General features: G+C 44.9%; 1 protein-coding gene across 1 annotated transcript; it reads left to right on the forward strand.

Moving 5' to 3' along the window:
- The first annotated feature begins 15809 nt into the window (after positions 1–15809).
- On the forward strand, positions 15810–17638 carry LOC8028886 (sulfotransferase 1C4-like). The gene is made up of 2 exons (XM_029967577.4): positions 15810–15875; positions 16495–17638. Exons 1-2 carry the CDS (start codon positions 15870–15872, stop codon positions 17449–17451), a joined length of 963 nt encoding a protein of 320 aa, XP_029823437.4. The 5' UTR covers positions 15810–15869; the 3' UTR covers positions 17452–17638.
- The last annotated feature ends 2794 nt before the right edge of the window (positions 17639–20432 follow it).

The following is a 20432-nucleotide window of genomic DNA, read 5'->3' on the forward strand; positions in this document are numbered from 1 at the left end:
CGAGACTGGGTGATGTGCGTCGAGTCAGGCTCCTACAGTCAATTGGGGAGTGCTTCTTGGTCTGCATTTTTATTTTCACCATCGACCTTTGCATTGGCGTCACGGTTCCAATCAGATTATTCGTTGAAAATTGCGTGACATATAATAAAATTAGCACATCAAAAGAGCAGGACAAAATAAACACAACTTTACGAAGCATTATGAAATGGTGCCAGGAATGGCAAATGATCTTCAATCTGGTAACGTCAGTCTTCACGACAGTTACAAGAAAACAACAATTACTTTTTTTTACTATTGTATTAATGAGCATGAACTCGCGAGGGTAACTGAATATAAATACTCAGGATTAACATTTACTTCAGACTTACTTTGGGATGCAAGTTTAGATAAGGTGTGAGCTAAAGCTAATAAATCACTATGGCGCATAGAAAAAAAATCTTGTCGAGTGCCCCACCGTATATAAACAATCTTGCATTTAAGACCTTGATAAGGCCGGAAAATGAGTATGCCAAAATTGTGTGGGATTTATATACCCTGTCAAATTGAACTACTAAGCTAGACAAAATCCAACATTTAGCTTCCGAGTTTATATTTACCAAACATCAGGACAAGCATTCTCCTAGTACGCTTTGCCAACATATTGAAGTGCTGCCCCTTGAGTCTAGAATCAGTTTTGAACCACAGACATTAATTTTCTCAGGATAAGTGATTACGTAAAAAGAGGAAGGAACACGTATTTCCAATTTCTTAGGGACGAAACTTCGAGGCATCGACAATGTTTATATAATCAAATCAAATCAAATCATTTTATTTTCACCTTGTACAAAGATGAAGGAGCTGTGGAAAAAAGCTGCAGCATTGCAGCTTGACGAGTCCACAGACCCTTAGTTTTGGCAGCTAAGCAGCATCCTGTTAAGTACTTACAAAAGAGAGAAAAAAAAGAGAAAAACAAAAGAAAAAGGCGGGAAGGAAAGTAATCTTAACAATACATTGCAACAACACACTCACCAAAGAACAAAACAAAAAAAAAACATTGTGATCATAAATGTTTAGGGCGCACACAATTAAACAAAAAACAAACCGTAGAAGAGAATAACCAGTAAGGGGGGGAAGTGATTGCTTCAACTACATATTTTCCCCCCTAGAAACACCAGGGAATGGAACAGACTGCCGAATAGCACTGCGATCTTCAACATGTTCTATGGCCTCCTCAAGAACACTGAAAGCATTAACCACTACCGTGTGTAATCACCACGTGCCGGTATTGGTTGTCTTTTTAACATGAATCGACTGTACAGCTTTATTTTTTATTTTTTTGCGTGACGTGGGGCGGTATGTATTAATGTGGTTTGGTAAATATTTCTTGTTTGTATTATAGATCTCACTGCTGCAACAGCCCTGTGATAGGGCTAGCAGTATCAATAAATAAAATAAATAAATAAAAGAACGACCGTCACCGTAAAAAAGAAATTGATAAATTCTCGTAGCAGCTGAATAAATATTCGTTTCCGCGGAATATTCACGTAATTATGGCTAAATAAAAGCCAAGAAAAAATATTCGCGTTGAAAGAGATAGTTGCGTGACCGGGGTTTTTCCAACCGCGGACTAGGGGTACGGGAGGGACTCGACGAATAAATTGAATTCTCCATTTCACTTTACAATGGGCCGCATGGGAATGCTACAGGACATCCAAGCCAATGCGACGACGGAAGCGTATCATGTAAACACGTGGTCCGCCCTTTCCCAAAGCTCACGTGATACTCGCACGGCATTGGGTTGGCTTTGATGACTCGTAGCACACTCCTTGGGGTTCACGGCAAGTTTAAACCGAGCACAGTAGCAGTCTGAGTGGGTAGTAGTTGAAGCACTGTACCGTAAAGGTATAAAACAATCAATGCGTCTCTGCCTGTCGCTTCTCTCGAACGCAAATGTCTGTCCGACGTATTACAACAACGCACATGCAGAGAGAAACAGAACACGTGTAACAGAGCGCTGACCCCCAACTGACGTGTTCTCTTCATCCCTGCCTGTGCGCCCTTTTCATGTGTTGTCAACGTACCAACTAGCTGAACTCTCCACATTACGATACACTAAATGCGGCTGTTTGCTCGTTGTTAAGTCCCGAACTCCTGAGCTTTGTTACCAAACTCAGAATGTGACACAAGCGTCTCCTTTCACCTGAAAACAATTTTAATGAACACTTCCGAAGAGGGTAAAAGGAGTTTGTCGATTAAAAGAGGAATGTGCGAGGTGTACGCCGAGCGCTGTTCGTGCGTAAACAATTTCGTATACCTAAACCAATGAAACTGATTTTAATTAATCTTTTAACAAATGCGTCTTTATGTGGTACGTTTATCATACGAAAATCTCATGAGTAACTTTTAGGAAACCATTTTAACTTGAAGAAAGTCAATTTTTTTCGTATTCACAGGGAAGAAAAAGATAAAAATCGTCTGGCTTAAGCTACTGCTCACAGATAACACAATATAAGGAAAAACGTGAAAGCCTCTTTGAGATGAGCACACAAAAGATGAGTAATAGACTTCATCCAGACGGTGTTTACCGTCTTTCTTCCTGTGCATTGCAAAAATAATCGATTTTTTTTTAAATATTTTTTTTATGCCTGAGTGCCACTCACTCAGAACACCTTGTACTATCTTGTACACAGCTAGCTATATATAGGCAAGCGCTTTGACGACGCCTGCTTCGCTCATAGCAGACGACCAAGTGGCAACGTGATCGCAGACTGGAAGAGCAACCCAGGCAGCACAAAATGAACGGCCGGGCAATGGCTGAAGCATTTTGGCCAGTCACATTTCCTCCGGCCTAAGGCTGGTCAAACTACTATGCCCGAACATGGCTGTGGGCCTTGGCCAAAGACTTGAGGGGACTGGCTGTTGGAGGCTGGCCGATGACCTGTAGCAGGACACAAGCCGAAGGCTAGCAAATAAAGACCGGCCTAAGACTTTGGTATGGACAGAGGCCAAAGGTTAGCATCCGTGCACTGGCCAATGCCATGTAGCCGAAAGCAAGCCGAAGTTGCGCAACAGGACATTGGCCAATCACCTGCGATTGAAAGCTGGCCGGAGTTTAGCAAATGGAGGCCGGCCGAAGACTTGTGTCAGGACACAGGCTGAAGGTTAGCATCTGGGCACTGGCCAATGCCGTGTGGCCGAAAGCAAGCCGAAGTTTAGCAACAGGGCATCGGCCGGTGTCCTGTGATCAGAGGCAGGCCGGAGTTAAGCAACTGGGAATTAGCCGTACATTAGATGTCAGGTGCTAGGCGAAGAAGTTTGACCGGGCACAGGCCGATGACATGCAGCTGGACACAGGCCGATCCCTCGCAACTAATCATAGGCCGTACCTTTGCGATTGGGTGCTGGCCCTACAGCCGAGGTCGCACATTAGTGAGCGACTTGCAGTTATGTGTTAGCCTTGCAATTAACTCGTGGACGCACTGCAGAACAAGAGCCTGTGCCTGACATTTTGCCTGCACACTTTGCAGTAGCTGTGGATGCTGTATCAGTTAAGATCAACCACTTGAGATCAAATGTCCGGATGCACAAACTCACTGAGAACTGGTTTGTATTGTTAAAACAAAAAAGGCTGAGGATTTTCTGGGACTATTTTTATTTAACCTTTTCCATTTCTTCATCCTGCTTCTTGCTTCGCCCACCATCACGGTCGACAAATGACCACAGCCATCTCTTTGCGATATCTTGAACCGTCGCCTCGCTCAAGTCCGTATACTTCGCCTTGCTGGCAGCTGAGAAAATAAAAAGCATTGAGTTTAGACATAAAATTACAGTCAACAACGTTTATATTAAATTACAGTCAACAACGTTTATTGAACTCGCAAAAACTCTCTACCAGTCTGACATACTCAGTAATTCGATATAGACCGACACAATGTTTACTAACAAGCCCGCGTTTGCCCACACCAGGTGTGGGCACTGCGCACGCGCAGCAACCGAATTCGAGTGAACCGAGGCTTCTGCGCATGCGCAGTGCCGTCGACAGCACCACCGCAGCTGCGCGACGTCAGGGAGGCCTGTGTGTCTATAAAAGTTCTAATGATTTTGACAACAAACAAGAACGCCACATTTAGGAAAGTTGTTTGCTCTCAAAGGAGCGTCTGTATGTCATGAGGGACACGTCACGCGATAGTCAGTGGCCGTTTCTTCATTTTTTAAGGTCTCACCCGCTCACCCTCTCCCCACACCCTTTACAGAAGAGAATTTTTTCTTCTCTTCCGGGTGGTCGACACGGCCTCTTGAAAGAGAAAAGCCAGCTTGCTCTACAAGCTGGCTTTTTTATTTCAAGCGGCCTCATTGCGAGCAGGCGCACTGGGGGAAAGCCAGCTCTGCAAGCTGGCTTTCCCTCAAGGGCTTGTCTGCATTGAGCGAAAGCCAGCTTGCAGAGCAAAACGGCGCTCTTGGTAGTTCAATCTACACATGGGTAGCACGCGACGTCATTCAAAAAGCGCTACGATGACCACCAGGGAGGAGGGCAAGAAGAAGCTCGCCTCTTATCAAGGCCCCCTTTTGTGCCTCCCAAATCCGGTTCTACTCTACCACACACCAATTAGTCTTAGCTTCTCACTTGTGGGAATAACATGCAGAAAATTGGTTACTAAGTAGTTGCCACGTCATTACTCACTCATAAATTCTAGTTTTGCAGGCACCTCCTCTCTTCTCCCCCCCCCCCGAAAGCATTGTGACCTGCTTCAAATATGCTGACACATAGGCCAGCACAAAGCAGACAGACCACGAGTGCTGCATCAGCATTCGGCTGGGGCTTGTGTTCTCACTGATCAGACCAAGAACTAGAGATGAAGCAAACATTTTCCAAACCTGAGGTCTGAAGAATTCAAAGATGTTAAACCTTTCTAACTTTGGCACTAACAAATATAACACTGAACCTATCATGTCAAAAAATTCGACTATTTTAGTCATTATTTCTCTACAGATTTGTCGAACTTCGAACCCGTGAAGTCCAAAAGTTTGACGAAGCTTAAACTTTTGATCTGAGGAACTTCTAACGAAACAGGATTCAATCGGTACCTACATGTTCAGAACACATAGCAACTGCTTCAACGCTTGAACCACGCTTGAACTGTGCAGATAACAATTGCTGTCGCAGGAGACTGACTCACAGCTCAAAGAGGCAAGCTAAGTGGCCGAGTGCCGACCTGCCCAGCAAATGCAGCAAGCTATCTGGTGGTAGCAACAGCTGTACCCATCTCTGTTTTCCGCAAGCTTTGTTTAAACTCAGTTAAACAGAGCTCACACATCAGAAAATTAAGAAATCACTCGAAACTGAAACTGGGACCCTCGTGCGATTTGAAGACTTCTAACTTTACAAACTTATACTTGGAACAAAACTCTTAATCTTCGAATAATTCTAACTTAAACCAAGAAATTTCAAATCTTCAAATATATTTAGAATCAAAATTGCAAAAAAGAAAGAGGAAACTGTTGAACTCTACTTTTATCAACATTGAAAGCAACTTTGTAAATTCAAACCATGGCAATGTTCGAAAGTTGTTCATTTTGCAACCCTTTCTAACTCTACCAAGGACCCTGCCGAATGCAGATGCGGCACTCGTGTTCAATTTGTGCACTGCAGTGGCCTACCTATGCACTGTCAAATTTGAAGCATGCAGGCCTTGAGATTTCAGATGTTGTCTAGACCCCCTGGTGGCAATCAGTTCATCAAAGAATGTCTCACCGACAAATTGCTTTGTCGATGAAGACTGTCTGTTTCAGCAACACATCTTGCCACATTTCATAGATAGCTTCCTTTTCATGACAGCCTTGAAATTGATTTTTGTTAACATGAATATCGCCAGACCTCTTTAGGATCGAAGCTCGGCCAACAGCGCCCCATATCCGCCCTTTTGATTGCTAGCATAGCTTTCTAAAAAGGCTCACTGCAAGTTCAAGCCCAAGAATAGATTTATTTTCCCCTTGCAAAGCAAGGGGTGACTGCACAAAGCGCGGCATGTTTGGAATTGTAGCTTGCTATCACGGTGCCAATCAAACATCGCAACAGTTAAGGTTGCGTAATGAGTGTTGATAAAATGTGCACTGATGAAAAAGTTGTTTATCAAACATGCATGGATAAAACGATAGCACCATGGGCATCCTGCTGAAATTGCAAGGCATTAATATGAGGTTACTAATGTTGCTTCCTCCAAGAAAAGTTTGAACTAGTAGCTAGCCACGGCTAGCATTCCGCATCGACTGCTATCTGTGGACTGGATGCCGTGAAATTACAAAATTACCTATCTTTGGTGGTGCATGCAGAGTTTCAGAAATTATTAAAAAGCAAGCAACGACATCACACTTCAGCCAATCCCAATCCTCTGTTTACGTGCTCTTTAACAAGCCAAGATGTCATAAATGTTCTCGCCCCTTCGGAGAAGTTCCCTGCATCCAGGTTGTGGTAGACGCGGCTCTCTTCAGCCCTGTAGGGAGCAGAAAGAAAGACGGCCTCAAGTAAGCAGGAGTGCACAAGAGATAAAACCAAGAGCAAAATTGAATGTGTTCTGAAAGTGGGACCAGCTATATTAGCTTGAGATATTTCATAATGAGCCCGAACTAACCTGATACATGATAAGCTGGCAGGACTGAACCTGAAGTAGAAGACATTCAAACACGAAAAAAGAGAGATGCTTAGACCGAATCAGAAAGAGTGAAACTGTTTTGTAGATACAGAAAACAATGCTACAAAAACTATAGGTATGTAAGCAGTGTTTTTTACAGTGTAGCCTTTGCAATGGCTCCCTGAAACAAAGGTAGGACTTATGAACTCTTACCCACATTTCTGACACTTCTCTGGCAATCCATTAAAAGGAATGCAGGACTGACGCTCAATTCATGCAGACTGCTTTTGTAATATCCTACCGCAAGAATGCACAACTCTGATGACAAAAATGTTTGGATTGAGGCCACATCTGTGGCCTCAGGCCTAGAGCCTAGAATAGGCCATATTGCTTAACCCAAAGCTACAGCATATCTAAGCACCATGTTCCCAAATGTTCTTGTGTTAGAGGTATGGTGAACAACTAAGGCACTTTTTTTATTTCTTATTTCAGAGTGCCATTTTCCGAGCTATCTAGAACAGCGAACAAAAAGCTCAATCGCATGGTCGTCTGAAATAAAAGCTTTCATAAATTTGTTTTTAGAGCCTTTTCAAAAGTTTGTACCAACACCCGGCCACCATTGCTTGCTCACATACTCTAAGCATGTAATGGACACGGCAGTTGCGTCAGCGTTCGGCGTGAACTTAGGTCATATTGCAAATGAGCGCTCTGTCAGAGTTCGTCGAGGACTCGGATCCAATCACAGGCTTCGTGATTGGATTCGAGTCCTCGCCGTGTCGATTGTACCATGTAAGTGAAAATAGATTATGTATATAATATTTGAAAGTATGAAAGATTGAGCCCAACAAAGTCAGAAATCAAAGACCACCAACAAGGCATTATAGACTACTGACATTTCTTGGGGACCCCATGGTCAACACCTGTTCACTTCATGGCTGAGAGAACTACCCTGGGCGCAGGCTGGGGACATTTGGAAGCTTTGTTGGACAGCTAGTGCACTAGTACCCAGTTACACGGGCGCTCTCAGCTGCCATTGAGTCCAACGACAGTCGAGTCCATCGCGATAAGCCAAAGTTACACAACAGCGCCAACCGTCATTGAGCCGCTAATGACAGTTGAGTTCGACTGAGCTCCCCCACCTCAGGTCAATCAAACGGACTTCCCCAACGGAGGTAAATTGGCACCTGTTCGCGGGACCGCTGCCAGCAACCATTGTTTGTGAGGCACTTACTGTTTCGAAATGCAGGGGGAGGCGTCTAGAAAGAATCGTAGCAGCAAAATTCTCGGGAAGGAATAAATTTAGGCGTCCGAGCTGCCAATAATAGCATCCCGGCTAGCCGGCAAGATTCCAAACGAGCAAAAATGGCGGAGGAACCTGCTGCATAAATAGACAAATAGTAGTGGGGCACCCATCATAGCGGGCAGTAGCTTGCACCACCTAGCCTAAATGATGTGCAACCTAGCCCTGAATCTGCTTTGGTACTCGTGTAAATGCCGCTAAAAAGCAACAAGGTATCAAACATATAGTATGATCTACTTAAAATAAATAAAACGTGTGTCTCCGAGTAAATTACTATAAAAATTAGACTGATCACACGGCACAAGAACCAGTTTCGTGCTAGCTTTAACTGAGTTCTAGAGAGTTGAGTTGAGTTCAGTCAAAGTTGAGGCTGATAAATGTCATAGACTCAACGATAGTTGAAAGTGTATGTGTAACTAGGGTAACTAGGGGACTGGCTTGCAAGGTTTCAAAGACAAGCAATTCTAACTGATGTGGTACAGTCTGCAGCAATATGAAATACCCACTCAGAGCGCATGGCCGAGGCGGTGGCCGAAAGGGGCGCAGTATATGATTCGGACAGTTCCATGTTGCTCAGAGGGGAGGCTCGCTCAAGGCTGAACCACTGTTGGTTGTTTCGGGCACTGCACAAAATTTTCCATCCAGAATTAAATGTTGCTAACTGACAGCTCTCAGCTGTCTGTATACATCTTTCGTGCTTTCATTCTTTCAATTTTAACTACTGAATTTTACAATGTGCGTGCACTAACCAGACTGACCTACACTCAGTGATAAATCAAGATCAAAGAGCGAGGAAAATGAAGGTGGGAAAGGAGAAAACAGATGGGGTGTTGAAGGTGAGAGGACAAAAACCTCTTCTACCTTCAGTCTGCTTTCTCCTATCCAGCCTTCATTTCCCTTGCCCTTTGTTACTGACCTGTTACTGACTATAACTATTTAGCAATTTTACAATTGCATAAGGAGCTAAAGTTATTCATGCAAGTTTTGATTCACATTGAATAATAATTTATAATGAACAGCCTTATACCGGGACACACTCTTTCTCTTGAGACATCGTCCGAAGAGTCGCTGTCCATATGGCCAGCAGGCCTCCTCGCCCTTTCCTGTCTTGGGGCTACATCCGGTCCGTCAGTCCAAATTGGGTGCTCAGGCAGCTACGACCAGATGGTCTGAAGCGTGCTGCAGTGTGGCTGCATGAGAAACGATCATCTCAATTATACGCTCAATTAAAAAAAAAATCGCCAACCTAATGTAGGAGTGAAGAATCTTCACTGGGTGATTCGACCAAGTCAGTGTAATCTGTTCTTTCTGTAAAATTGCATTGAGGACCTGCTGCTTTTGCTTGTAAGGTGGCCAGTAGGAGACGACTTGCTCTAGCTTCCTCACCAGCCAACACTCCGAGACGACGTATGCGCTCCCTTCATCTAAAGTGCATGACGTGGTAGCTATAGAGAAAAAGTGAGGAATATGCATTCTACCAGAATATTAGAACCTATTTTAGACAGCTTGGGCAATGTTGGGGGCCCCGCCAGCAACCACTAACAAACCACTGCCAGATTTGTTTATTTTTGGATGGAGAAATCCGCTAAACAAATTTTTAAAAAAGGTACTTACAAATGCAGGTTTCTGATACAAGCATAATGCACTAAACTCACAAAAAACTGTAGCAGAGATCCAAAATAAATACATCTAGCAAAACAGGCACGTCTAACTTTCAGCGAGACGCAAAACGTCTGCACTTGACCCGTAGCGCGTGACATCTTTTCGCCGCACGATTTGAAAAAGGAGCTCACTGTCACTCACGAGACGCGACCACAGACTGAACAGTGAATACGCTACACTTAGGAGCGAAGCAAGAGGTCTGTTTAGGGCATAGGTTCATGATGATGTTGTTCAATTGATGTCGTGATGCTTCTGCTATCTATTTCAAGCCAAAATAAGAAGTCTTTAGCCACTTCACTGTCAGCCCCTGTTAATGTTGACACAGCAAGGCTGGGGTGCAAAGACCAGGCACCTAGCCAGGGGGGGGGGGGGACCATGGGGCCCCCCCGCAATCTTCCATTTTCCTGGGACCTCCCCCCCCCCCCTCATACAGCATTTTGTCATGGGCGGGCGCGCTCCTCCTCCTCCTCCTCCCTTTCCCCTCCCCCCCCCCCCCCAAAAAAAAAAAAATCCTGGCTACGTGCCAAGCAAAGGCCCCTGTCGAAACTTCACTGCCCAACTACTCAGCTGCTTTGTTGTAACGCAAATGAACTTCTGCACGAGAAACAACAATCGAAAGTTAGACATGATGATTGAAAACCTGAGACTGTGGTTAAAAAATGGAAGAGATGCTCTCTGTCACTTTGTCTTTCTACTATGGTGCCTGGAACGCGTCTCCGACTGGTGTGTTTACAGTGTTCAAAAAAGTGGTCCCTCGATTTCCGCTTTATGACGTCATAAAAGTGTCATGCTGTCGCTGGTCGCGAACCTGGTGGCGTCCCAATAGTTGTGGTGTATGTGGCGACGCCTGTTCTGCTGCAGGTCGCTCTCCACTGTGACAGTCCACGGAAGCTACAGCAGCTGCAAGTTGGGACGCCGTGACGACAGCGACACTCGCGTTCGCTTGTGCTTTTCGCCAGCATTTCTATGGCCAACCGCCAGGATCGCGACAGTCAACAGCATGACACTCCGGCTTCTGTGACGTCATCTGTTGCCACACGTCCGTTCGTGCGAGCGTCATCACGCTCGCACGAACGGACGGGGCCGCCTTTCCGAAGCACCGCTAATGCAGAGCTTGTCAACTGAGCAGTTACTACTAACCCTATGCCCATTGTGTTCCAATCACTTTGCAAAACAAAACACCGAGTAGAAAATGGACTTACTCCTTGATCAGCGTATTCATGGCCTCTTGTCTCTGGACGCCGCCGCGTGCCATCTTGGGTGGCTTGAAATGTGCACAAACCGATAACAAAGCTTCTCAAATCGTCGAACCTTGAACGCCTTGAACCGCTTGAAGTTGAACTAGGCCTGATGAGTCCACCATCAGCCAGCTGCACCGGCCATTGCACCGGCATCAGCGCGACACGATCGAGTGGATGGGTGAATAATAAAATGATAAGTTCTCTTTTTGCAATGGGAGGTAGCTCGCGCCACCTGGCGGACAACTATCACCGCGCAGGGAATCTAGTCAGATTTTCGGGGATTAGGGCGAACATGAATATATTTTAATTAAAGCACCCGTCACTTCTCTTTTATGCAAGAGAGTCGCCAGTTTTCGTGTTCACCCTACGCAGTCGGTGTACAGGGTCGTGGGTATGCATAAACAAGTAATGGCGGAACTGGCGGAACTTGCTGGGACGAGATCACTTCCGGTTCACCTGCTTCATCTGTATGTTTGCTCGGTGAGCAGGGATGAGCAGCGCGCCTTTTTTTTTTTTTTTTTTTTTAGTTTTTCTTGTTGGAAAATCGGAAAAGGTATGTCGAAGACCGGACAATTGACCTTGGACCGGACCTAAGATAGATCGGTGTATGTTTCTGGACCTTACGGAGCCAAGAAGAAGCACCGCATCTCGTTTTATTTGGCCTCCGTAGCCAAAGTTACGTAACCCTATGTGACGGGTCAGTGGAAATCTGTGTACACGTGAGACATTCAATGAAGTTAGACGCCCACAAATCAACCGAGGCATCGGCATGTGATTGTTTTGTGTTTTTCGTGCACGGGAGAGCGTGTGTGAGAACTGCATCGCATCGTCAACTGCGCGGCGTCGCGGTGAGTGTTCGAGCTGGGCAAAGCGAGACTACGCTACGCCTGTCGGACGTAGTTGAAGGAAGGTGCGCAGGATTGTGCAACTGGTGCTCGATCGTGCCGTGGAAGAAGCAAGCGGTGCGTTTTCGACGACGTGTAGAGATATCGTGATCGGGACAAAGCCGTCGCACTGTGTATAGTACGATTGTGCCGTTCGTTCCCCTCAAAAAGCTAGCGGCGTGTTTTCGACGACGAGTGGAGGTCTCGTGATTGTGACAACGTCGTCCTACCACGGCGGGAAGTGCGATTCGTTCGATAAAGTTCTTTCGTTGTCTCGAAGAGTCGGATATGTGTTTTCCTCCATTTTTTCACCCAATATTTTTAACCATGGCTTAGTTAAAAGAGCTTTTTTTTTTTTTGTTGTTGTTTTTTGCTTTGCACGCGCTGCCATTAGCCCAATGTGCTTCTTTTGTAGCCATTTGACGACGTCCTTACTGCTACCAGTCACCTTGAGGTTTCCTCAGGTGGAGAGAGACCCGACTTCTGACCGTGATTTCACCCAATATTTTGTGACTGTAGCTTATATAATTTGGTTTTTAAGTGATAGAACTTTTCTGTTATATTTGATATAGCAATACTGCCAGCCAGGTTTTGGTTATGAAATACATGTGCTTATTGTGTGTTTGTTTTCAGGTTTTCTGGTTTTATCTTGGCCAGAAATCTGTGACTAAAGAAAAGCTGTTGTTATGAAGAATTTTGTAATTGGCAAAAGAATACCAGAGAAAGCTTTTTTTCATATTCTGGTTCATTTTTGTTGTCTACAACAAGTCCAGAATTCACTGCTGTGTTAAAGGCACTGTCATTTTTTAATGTTTTCGCATTTTGTACATATAATTTGTGTTCAAATAATAAAATATAATTTTTATCCAAATTTTCTGAGCCAATTTTATAGTATGGAACGCGCCACGGCCTGGATTCCTCAAGTGTTAATTCCTTCTCCCAGTCTTACCTGGCCTGGGCAAACATGTAGCCACCTACATGTGACCAGACTTAATATTTGCAGAACAAGCGGAAGTCATTGCTTACCAAGCCTGTGGCTTGTAAACTGTATTGTAATGGGCAATGTAGTGCCAGAGAGGATTGGTGGTCCTGAATAAAAGCAGCACTCCGCATACCCATGTTCTATGGGACACTTTTTTTCTTTTGTTGACCAATTTGAAACAAGCCAAATAGGGTGACCATCTTTCGGATTGGTGGCCTGGGACAAAAGGAGCGGTCAGTACCCAGTCTTCTACCAGACAGTTTTTTTTCATCATTGAATAAGTTACTGCCAGTCAACACTGGTCGGACATGTGCTGAGGATGTTTTTAGGACTGGTGGCCGGGGATAAAAAGTGTGGTCAGTAGCCAGGCTTCTACTGAACACTTTTTTGTCTACGTTGACCAAGTTGCTGCCGGTCAACATTGGCCGGAAAGGTGCTGAGGACATTTTTAGGACTGGTGGCCGGGGATGAAAAGATTAGTGAGTCCCAGGCCTCTACCGGACACTTTTTTGTCTTCGTTGACCAGGTTGCTGCCAGTCAACATTGACCAGACAGATGCTGAGGATGTTTTTAGGACTGGTGGCCGGGGATGAAAAGAGTAGTGAGTCCCAGGCTTCTACCGGACACTTTTTTGTCTTCGTTGACTAGGTTGCTGCCAGTCAACATTGACCGAACAGGTGCTGAGGATGTTTTTAGGACTGGTGGCCGGGGATGAAAAGAGTAGTGAGTCCCAGGCTTCTACCGGACACTTTTTTTGTCTTCGTTGACCTGGTTGCTGCCAGTCAACATTGACCGGACAGGTGCTGAGGATATTTTTAGGACTGGTGGCCGGGGATGAAAAGAGTAGTGAGTCCCAGGCTTCTACCGGACACTTTTTTGTCTTCGTTGACCAGGTTGCTGCCAGTCAACATTGACCGGACAGGTGCTGAGGATATTTTTAGGACTGGTGGCCGGGGATGAAAAGAGTGATCAGTACTCTGCCTTCTACCGGGCACTTTTTTATCTTCATTGACCAAGTTCATGCCGGTGAACATTGGCCGGATGAGTGCTGGTCACCTTTTTGAGGCGGGTGACCAGGGAGGAAACAAAGACTTGGTGGCCAAGCCCTTCCCGAACATAATTTGGTGATTGGTTGCCAATGGAAAAACTAAGACTCTGTGGCCGGGGACTTAATAGTGATCTTTTGGGGACCTTTGGCCAGCTGCTTTCCAGTGGCCGGGCTGGCCAGGCAGGTGCCAAGCAAAAATCAGGCATTGGCCAGTGTCGGGCCAAAGTTTTGTGCTGCCTGGGAAGACCACCGCCCCGCTCAAGCGTGCGGCTTTGTTAACATGAAACAACCATCGGTACAGTACCCGTGAACGAGAAATCGGTTCGAAGAACGATGTCCTTTCTATCATTTTCTAGCATAGAGTATGACCGAACTTTGAAGGACAAGCAAAAATTGAGCAAAATGGCTGTGCCATTTCACCCAACTGAAAAAAAAGACTTTTTATAATGTCACAGTCAAAAACATAATGTATATTTTTTTTTCTACACTTTATAGGTTTTTAAAGGTCCACTGAAGTGTGTGGTGCCAAAAGGTTTAATTGGCGCAAAAGGTTAAAAAAACGGCTAAAGCTGATGACGGTGCGCGTATTACCGCAACTTAAGGGCATTAAATACCTTAAAAACTTCAATAATTTACTCTTTTATTGATTTATAGCAGTCGACTTCACACTTTGTTTTGGTGCAGGTGTAAGCTAAAAAAAATATTACAGGAGGACACTTAAGACTGCTTAGGTGTAGAAATGCGAAAGCCTTAAAGTCCCAGGGATGAAATGTTTTCGAGTAATGTTTCTACACGTATTAAACTCTGTGACGTTTAGGACTACCTCTAGGACGACCTTTATGACGACATCCTAGAGATCGACATCAAGTACAGCGTCTAGGGCGACCTCTAGGACGAGGTCGAGGACGACGCCACGGTCGACATCTAAGATGACGCCGAGCACGACCTTTCGGACGACGTCTAGTACAACGGTGAGGACGACGTTAAGAACGGCGTCTAGGACGACGTTAAGAACGGCGTCTAGGACGACGTTGAGGATGACGTCCTAGGGTGCGACGTCTAAGACGACTTCTTGGACGACCTCTACGACTACCTCAAGGACGACGCAAAGGACAGCGTCGTCCTTGAGCAGGTTGGAAGCTGGATTGAGCGATGGAGTGGCACGTGCTTGATGACGTATTTTTATGGTTATCTTTCGGGCACAACGACGCCGCCTTTTCGCGTAAAAGGAAAAATAAGGCTTTCGCCCTAATAACCTCAGGTGCCATTGTGCAGTAATCTTAACTAAGTTCTCGTTAATTCTAGCGCACTGATCTCGGCTACCGTATTTGTTTGTGTCTCACTTTACACCCGAAATATATACCCAGAAAGGACTGGTCCAAGGGACCAGCATTCGGAGAGTTAACCGTCGGGACTTTTGTAGAGAATAAAGAAGAAAAAAACATTATTCGTGACTCTTTTGCAGCTCGGCAATTCGAAACTTTCATGGCCGATTGGGGGCGCGCTAGTTTCTCTCAAAATGGCAGTCATCTGGATGATCGTCGTAGAACAGCAGTACGAGGTTGGGTCTGCAACTCGCAAGTAAATCTAATTTTGTGAAATACTAGCAATATAAGAGGTGTGCTTGATTCTCCCACGTCATGAAGAGGTAAGCAAGTACCTTCCTTTAGACGCCAATCATTCAGGAGCTAGGCAAACCGATTCTCACACCGCGCTACCACAATCGCTTAAATGCCGACGACCGCACTCGAGATTCTGCAAGGCAGAAAATCCTCCTCACCATGGGGGAGGAGGAAACGGGCAACGGTGGACGATGTAGAAGAAGGGAGAGGAGGACGCGGGAGAAAAGTGGAAAGCGCGAACTGGTCGTCGGTCTTTAAAGTTGCGAATTAATCAAGTAGAATAAATGCAGGATTTTTGTTTTTTTGAATAGGGTGCTCTCAGTAACGATGTCGGTCTGCTGACCTGCTCGAGCACAGAAGGTGCGTTCACGACAAATAAAAAAATTATCATTTCCTACTGCAGCGGATGTCATGAAGCTGCTAGAAGTTTTTAAAGGACACTATATAAGCCTGCAGAGAGACAACTCGGGCAATTCTATTGAAATTTATCCACGCTTTTCTATCTACTGCGGAGCCACTTTCATGTCAGTGAGTACAACTTATCTTTCAATGAAATTCTAGACTATAAGGCTTAGTTTCTGTGAGTTTTGGGAGCCATCTTTATGAGAACCCGATTGTTTCTTTCTTTGTTTTCAAAGTATAACTTAAGATGCAGAGGACCCGAAAACTCTTCAGTGATCGTCGATTTGCTTTCTTATTTTAGAGAGATTCAACGAATACCCTGCATCGTTGTGATGCACCAATCGCGACCATATCAGTAAATAACCGAAAATATAAATACTTTAGATGTTGGGCTTTATAGTGTGCTGTTTCTTTTCAACTTTGCGAAAATATTATACGCGATTATTATAGGTTGATTGTTTCGGTGCTGATATTGATGTCATCGCTGAGGAAGATGGGCCTCAAGAAGCGAGCAAAGATGCTCGATGTTGCGTCGCGGTTGCGATGGTTGTGTGGATGCTTTACGTGTTAGTTTTGCGTGTACTACAGACACCAGGTATATGGTGTATTGAGTTGCATAAATATTTTATTTATGCACTTGAAAAGGTTCCTCTCAATATTTTCTTTAAAGAAACAAAAAATTGCGTTCTCCAGATAGTACCCAGGAGTTCACGTAATACCAAAGCGCGCATTTTTCATTTTCCAGGACATCATGGAAAAGCCTGTGTACAGAGATGTTGGAGGTTACTACGTCAGCTGGGGTTTTCCCGAAACGAATGTTCGTTCAGCGTTGAACTATGTACCCCGGCCGGGAGATGTGTTCATCGTCGGCTACCCGAAATGCGGGAATACCTGGTTAGAACACATTGTCTACAACATTTTCAACGACCGTGCACCGCCAAAGAGCTTGATTGACTATCTCCAGGAGATGCCTTTTCTGGAGTGGCAAGGTGCGGATGCTGCAACAGGCATGCGAAGACCCGGAAGCATCAAGACCCACATGCCTTTCCACTTGCAGCCGTACTCCAAGGACGCCAAGTACATCTGCATCAGCCGAAATCCGTATGACTGTTGCGTGTCGTTCTACTACCATACCAGGGGAAAACACATATTCAGATTCACCGATGGAACGTTTGACGAGTTCTTCGAAATGTTCCTGGCGGGAAAGGTGGCCTGTGGAGACTACTTCGTTCATCTGATGTCCTGGTACGAACATCGCGATGACCCCAATGTGCTGTTCTTGACCTACGAAGACCTCAAGGTTGACGCTGCGACGTGGGTGATGAAGATCGCGGACTTTCTCGGAGATGACTACGGGAAAAAGCTACGAGCTGATGAAAGGGCCCTCGAAAACATTTTGAGCAAAACAAACTTCGAAGCTATGAAGGAACAGATGAATGCGGCGCACGAAAACCTATTTTGTGAGATGAGTTTGATGCCGGAAGACATAAAGCCCGACTGGGTCAAGCTGTCCATGAATGCCGTTGGCGACTGGGTACCCAAGAAGAACCATAAAAGTTTTGACTTTTTGCGCAAGGGTGCCGTTGGAGACTGGACGACCCATTTCTCCGACGAGCAAGTGAAGCGTCTGAAGGAGCACATTGAGTTGAAGACTCGTGGCAGTAATGTCATGAGCTTATGGAAGACAATTCAGCTGCCGTAAAGAAAGCTGACGGTTGCTTCTTTCTTGATATTAAAACGAAGATAAAATTGAACAGATGACGGGCAAAACTAGAATTTAAGCTATTTAACAAGGCACGGTCGCTCATACTTCACATATAATTAAAAACTAAAAAATGAATGCAGCCTGTCGCATAATAAAGCCGTGATACAACAAATAAATTGATATCATTTGACTTGGTGTCTAACTCTTGTGCTTTTTTTTCGTGGTTTCTTTCTGTGAAGCAGAGGCGTATACCACATACAATTACTCATTGATGTTCGAAGCTCAAACAAAATAAGCGTTAGTTCTTTCCCCATAATGACAGCATAAAAAAAAAAAATTACGAACAGCGTTCACCCCCTCAACTCACAGACAGAATGATCGACCACGTGATCTGGTGCCAATTATTCGTCACCGATGTTCATCATAGCCACGTACTAGGGGTTGGGAGAACACAGGCTAGGTTCTGAGATATACAGACAACGTTAGGAATCGGCTGTCCTCGTTAACTGCAGAGATTCGACACGAGTCTCTGCTCGAATGGTCGCCAAGGCACTGATTGTCACGAGCTTTTGAATATCGTCATCATAGGGTAATCGCCGCGAATGCGATCGCAATGCAATCTACGTCATCAAGTTGCGCGAAGTGAAAGTAAAAGTTTGGTTTTCACATTAATGTCAGCAAGCTTGTTTGAAGTGAAAAACACTCCAACCAAATATCGTTGCACGAGACCTTTAGAGGCTCCGGTGCCACGCGGCTGCCCTTTTCAAATCACTACAACACGGCCTTAAACTTGTGAAAATAAATGTAATATAACATGTCCAAATGTAGCCTTTCTAACATCGACCCTACATTCCTGGGGATTTGGTGAGATAGTCGAAGGTTATTATTGCCACAAAATTATTATTATAAATACGAAAGCACCTAAAAAGTCTGAGAAATATTGCCCATTGACTCTTTTGATACGGCCCTTTTACGAAATTAAATTCTACGAAGTTAAACAAGGTTCAAAATAAAGTTGTTAGATTAATTCTTAACACGTATGGGAAGGCATCAGTCACAGATCTAGTCGAGAGAGCTGGCCTTTCATCGCTGGCGGAAAGAAATCGAGTATGCGTGAATTTGAACCTCAGCGGCGTTATAAAGTTGCGAACTTTTCAAATTCGACTTACAGCAAGGTTCGAAATAATCAAACCTTTCTAACGCGACCTTCCGGAATATCGCGGCATCCTTAGTTCTAACTGTTTGTATTTTGCCCCAAGTTTGTGCAAAGAGTGTTGTTCTGTCTGGTGTGTGCGAATATTCGCCATTTTTGAATAACGAATCGAATATTTCCCTGTTCGATTAGTTAATAGAATCGAATTATAATTTTCAAAAGTTTCGAATACTTTTCGAATAATTTTCGAATGGTTGCCATGGTGTCGCGCAGCGACTTTATGCCCCAGCCGTCCCACAACGTGCCGGCGCGCCCGCCATACGTGGCGCAAGATGGCAATGCATACCCTCTTCTCCCAGAGTCTTCTCCTAGGCAATGATCATCATCATCGGTAGCATCAGTTTCTCTCTATTCGTTCGTTGCTGTTGCTTCCATTTTCGCACGAGGCTGATCGTGCACGCTTCCGGAAAGCGTGTTGTGGAGACGTTTCAGAACCGGTTGTTACGGTGGCGCCGCTCAGTATAAGCAAAGTAGAACTATTTGAAGCGGGAAGTTCTTCGAAGAGAAAGCGTAGCGGAGTGTGGAAGTTCTTCGATCGCTCCTGCCCTGCTTCGTCTAAGTGCCTTGTGTGTGGCGCCATCCTGAAGACCAACAAACACGACGATGCCTTTATTAAATCAAAGGACGCTTCATCCAGGGGCCCGCATGGAGTGTGAAAGAGCAACTGCTGCGACAGAGCACCGTAATGCTCCAAAGTTCAAGGACACGAGTATGATGCCGGCCTTCAAGCCCCGACTGATTGATCAGAGCGTTCGCGCCAGGGCACTAACAAAAAAAAATCGACTGCTTCATCGCAACTGGCTTGCACAGCTACACAGCCGTAGGGGAACCAGCTTTTCTGGAGCTGATGAAATGTGCAGTGCCTGAGTGCAACATTCCTTCTCGGATCCAATAACCTAAGGATCGGTCACCCGTGACTAAATTCTCTAGATGCATAAAGAGGTGAACTGTCTTGTAAGTAGTCTAGGAATCCTAATATTCACTTCAGATAAGAGACCTGGGGAGTCAATTAGGTCGTGAAGGGTTTTAAACTTAAATACCAAATCCGTTTTCTCTCTACGTCGATGTAGGTCAGGTAATCTAACACGTTCCAAAAACGCTTAATAATCCTAAATTTGCTCATCTCTAGCCAAATAGCAATACTTAAAAATTGAGCTGAATTTGTGCTGCACCCGTTCAATTCTCAGCGAATTGGTTTCACAGATTCCGTTCCCAACCACCGACGCATAGTCTAGCTGCGAGCGGCCGATTGAACATTAATGGGTTAAAAATGAAAGACGTTTACACATCTCTGTAATGCGAAGCCGGAGCGCAGCTCTTGAGGAGAAAGAGGGGAGGGTATGCCCATCCTCCTCCTCATCTTTTCTCCTCCTCCACATCCCCTTCTCCTCCTCCCCCTCTTCCTCCTCCTTCCCCCTCCTCTCCTCCTGCTGCTGAATCTGTTCGTGGGTTGTCGCTCCGACGTTCGCGCTAATTTCTACTTTTAAACATGGTGTCGAACCGAAATGTTTATCGGTTTGGTTACGCTTCGGTTTCACGGCTTTCGGTTCAGTTCCGGCTCAGTTATGGGAGCAAAAATAATGGTTCGAACTGGTTTGAACCGCTAAAGTCGGAATATATTTTCCGCATTTTTTTTTGGCAATATGCCCTATTTCAACAGTAAAAGAGTAACTATATAGCTTTTTATGATTCGTAAAATCCACTTTTATATCCAGGCACCAAAACTAAACTGCGTTATTTAATTTCGATGAAACAGTAAAAGAAA

This window comes from Ixodes scapularis, unplaced genomic scaffold (genome assembly GCF_016920785.2).
Source record: "Ixodes scapularis isolate PalLabHiFi unplaced genomic scaffold, ASM1692078v2 PGA_scaffold6__148_contigs__length_123643588, whole genome shotgun sequence".
Lineage (NCBI taxonomy): Eukaryota > Metazoa > Arthropoda > Arachnida > Ixodida > Ixodidae > Ixodes > Ixodes scapularis.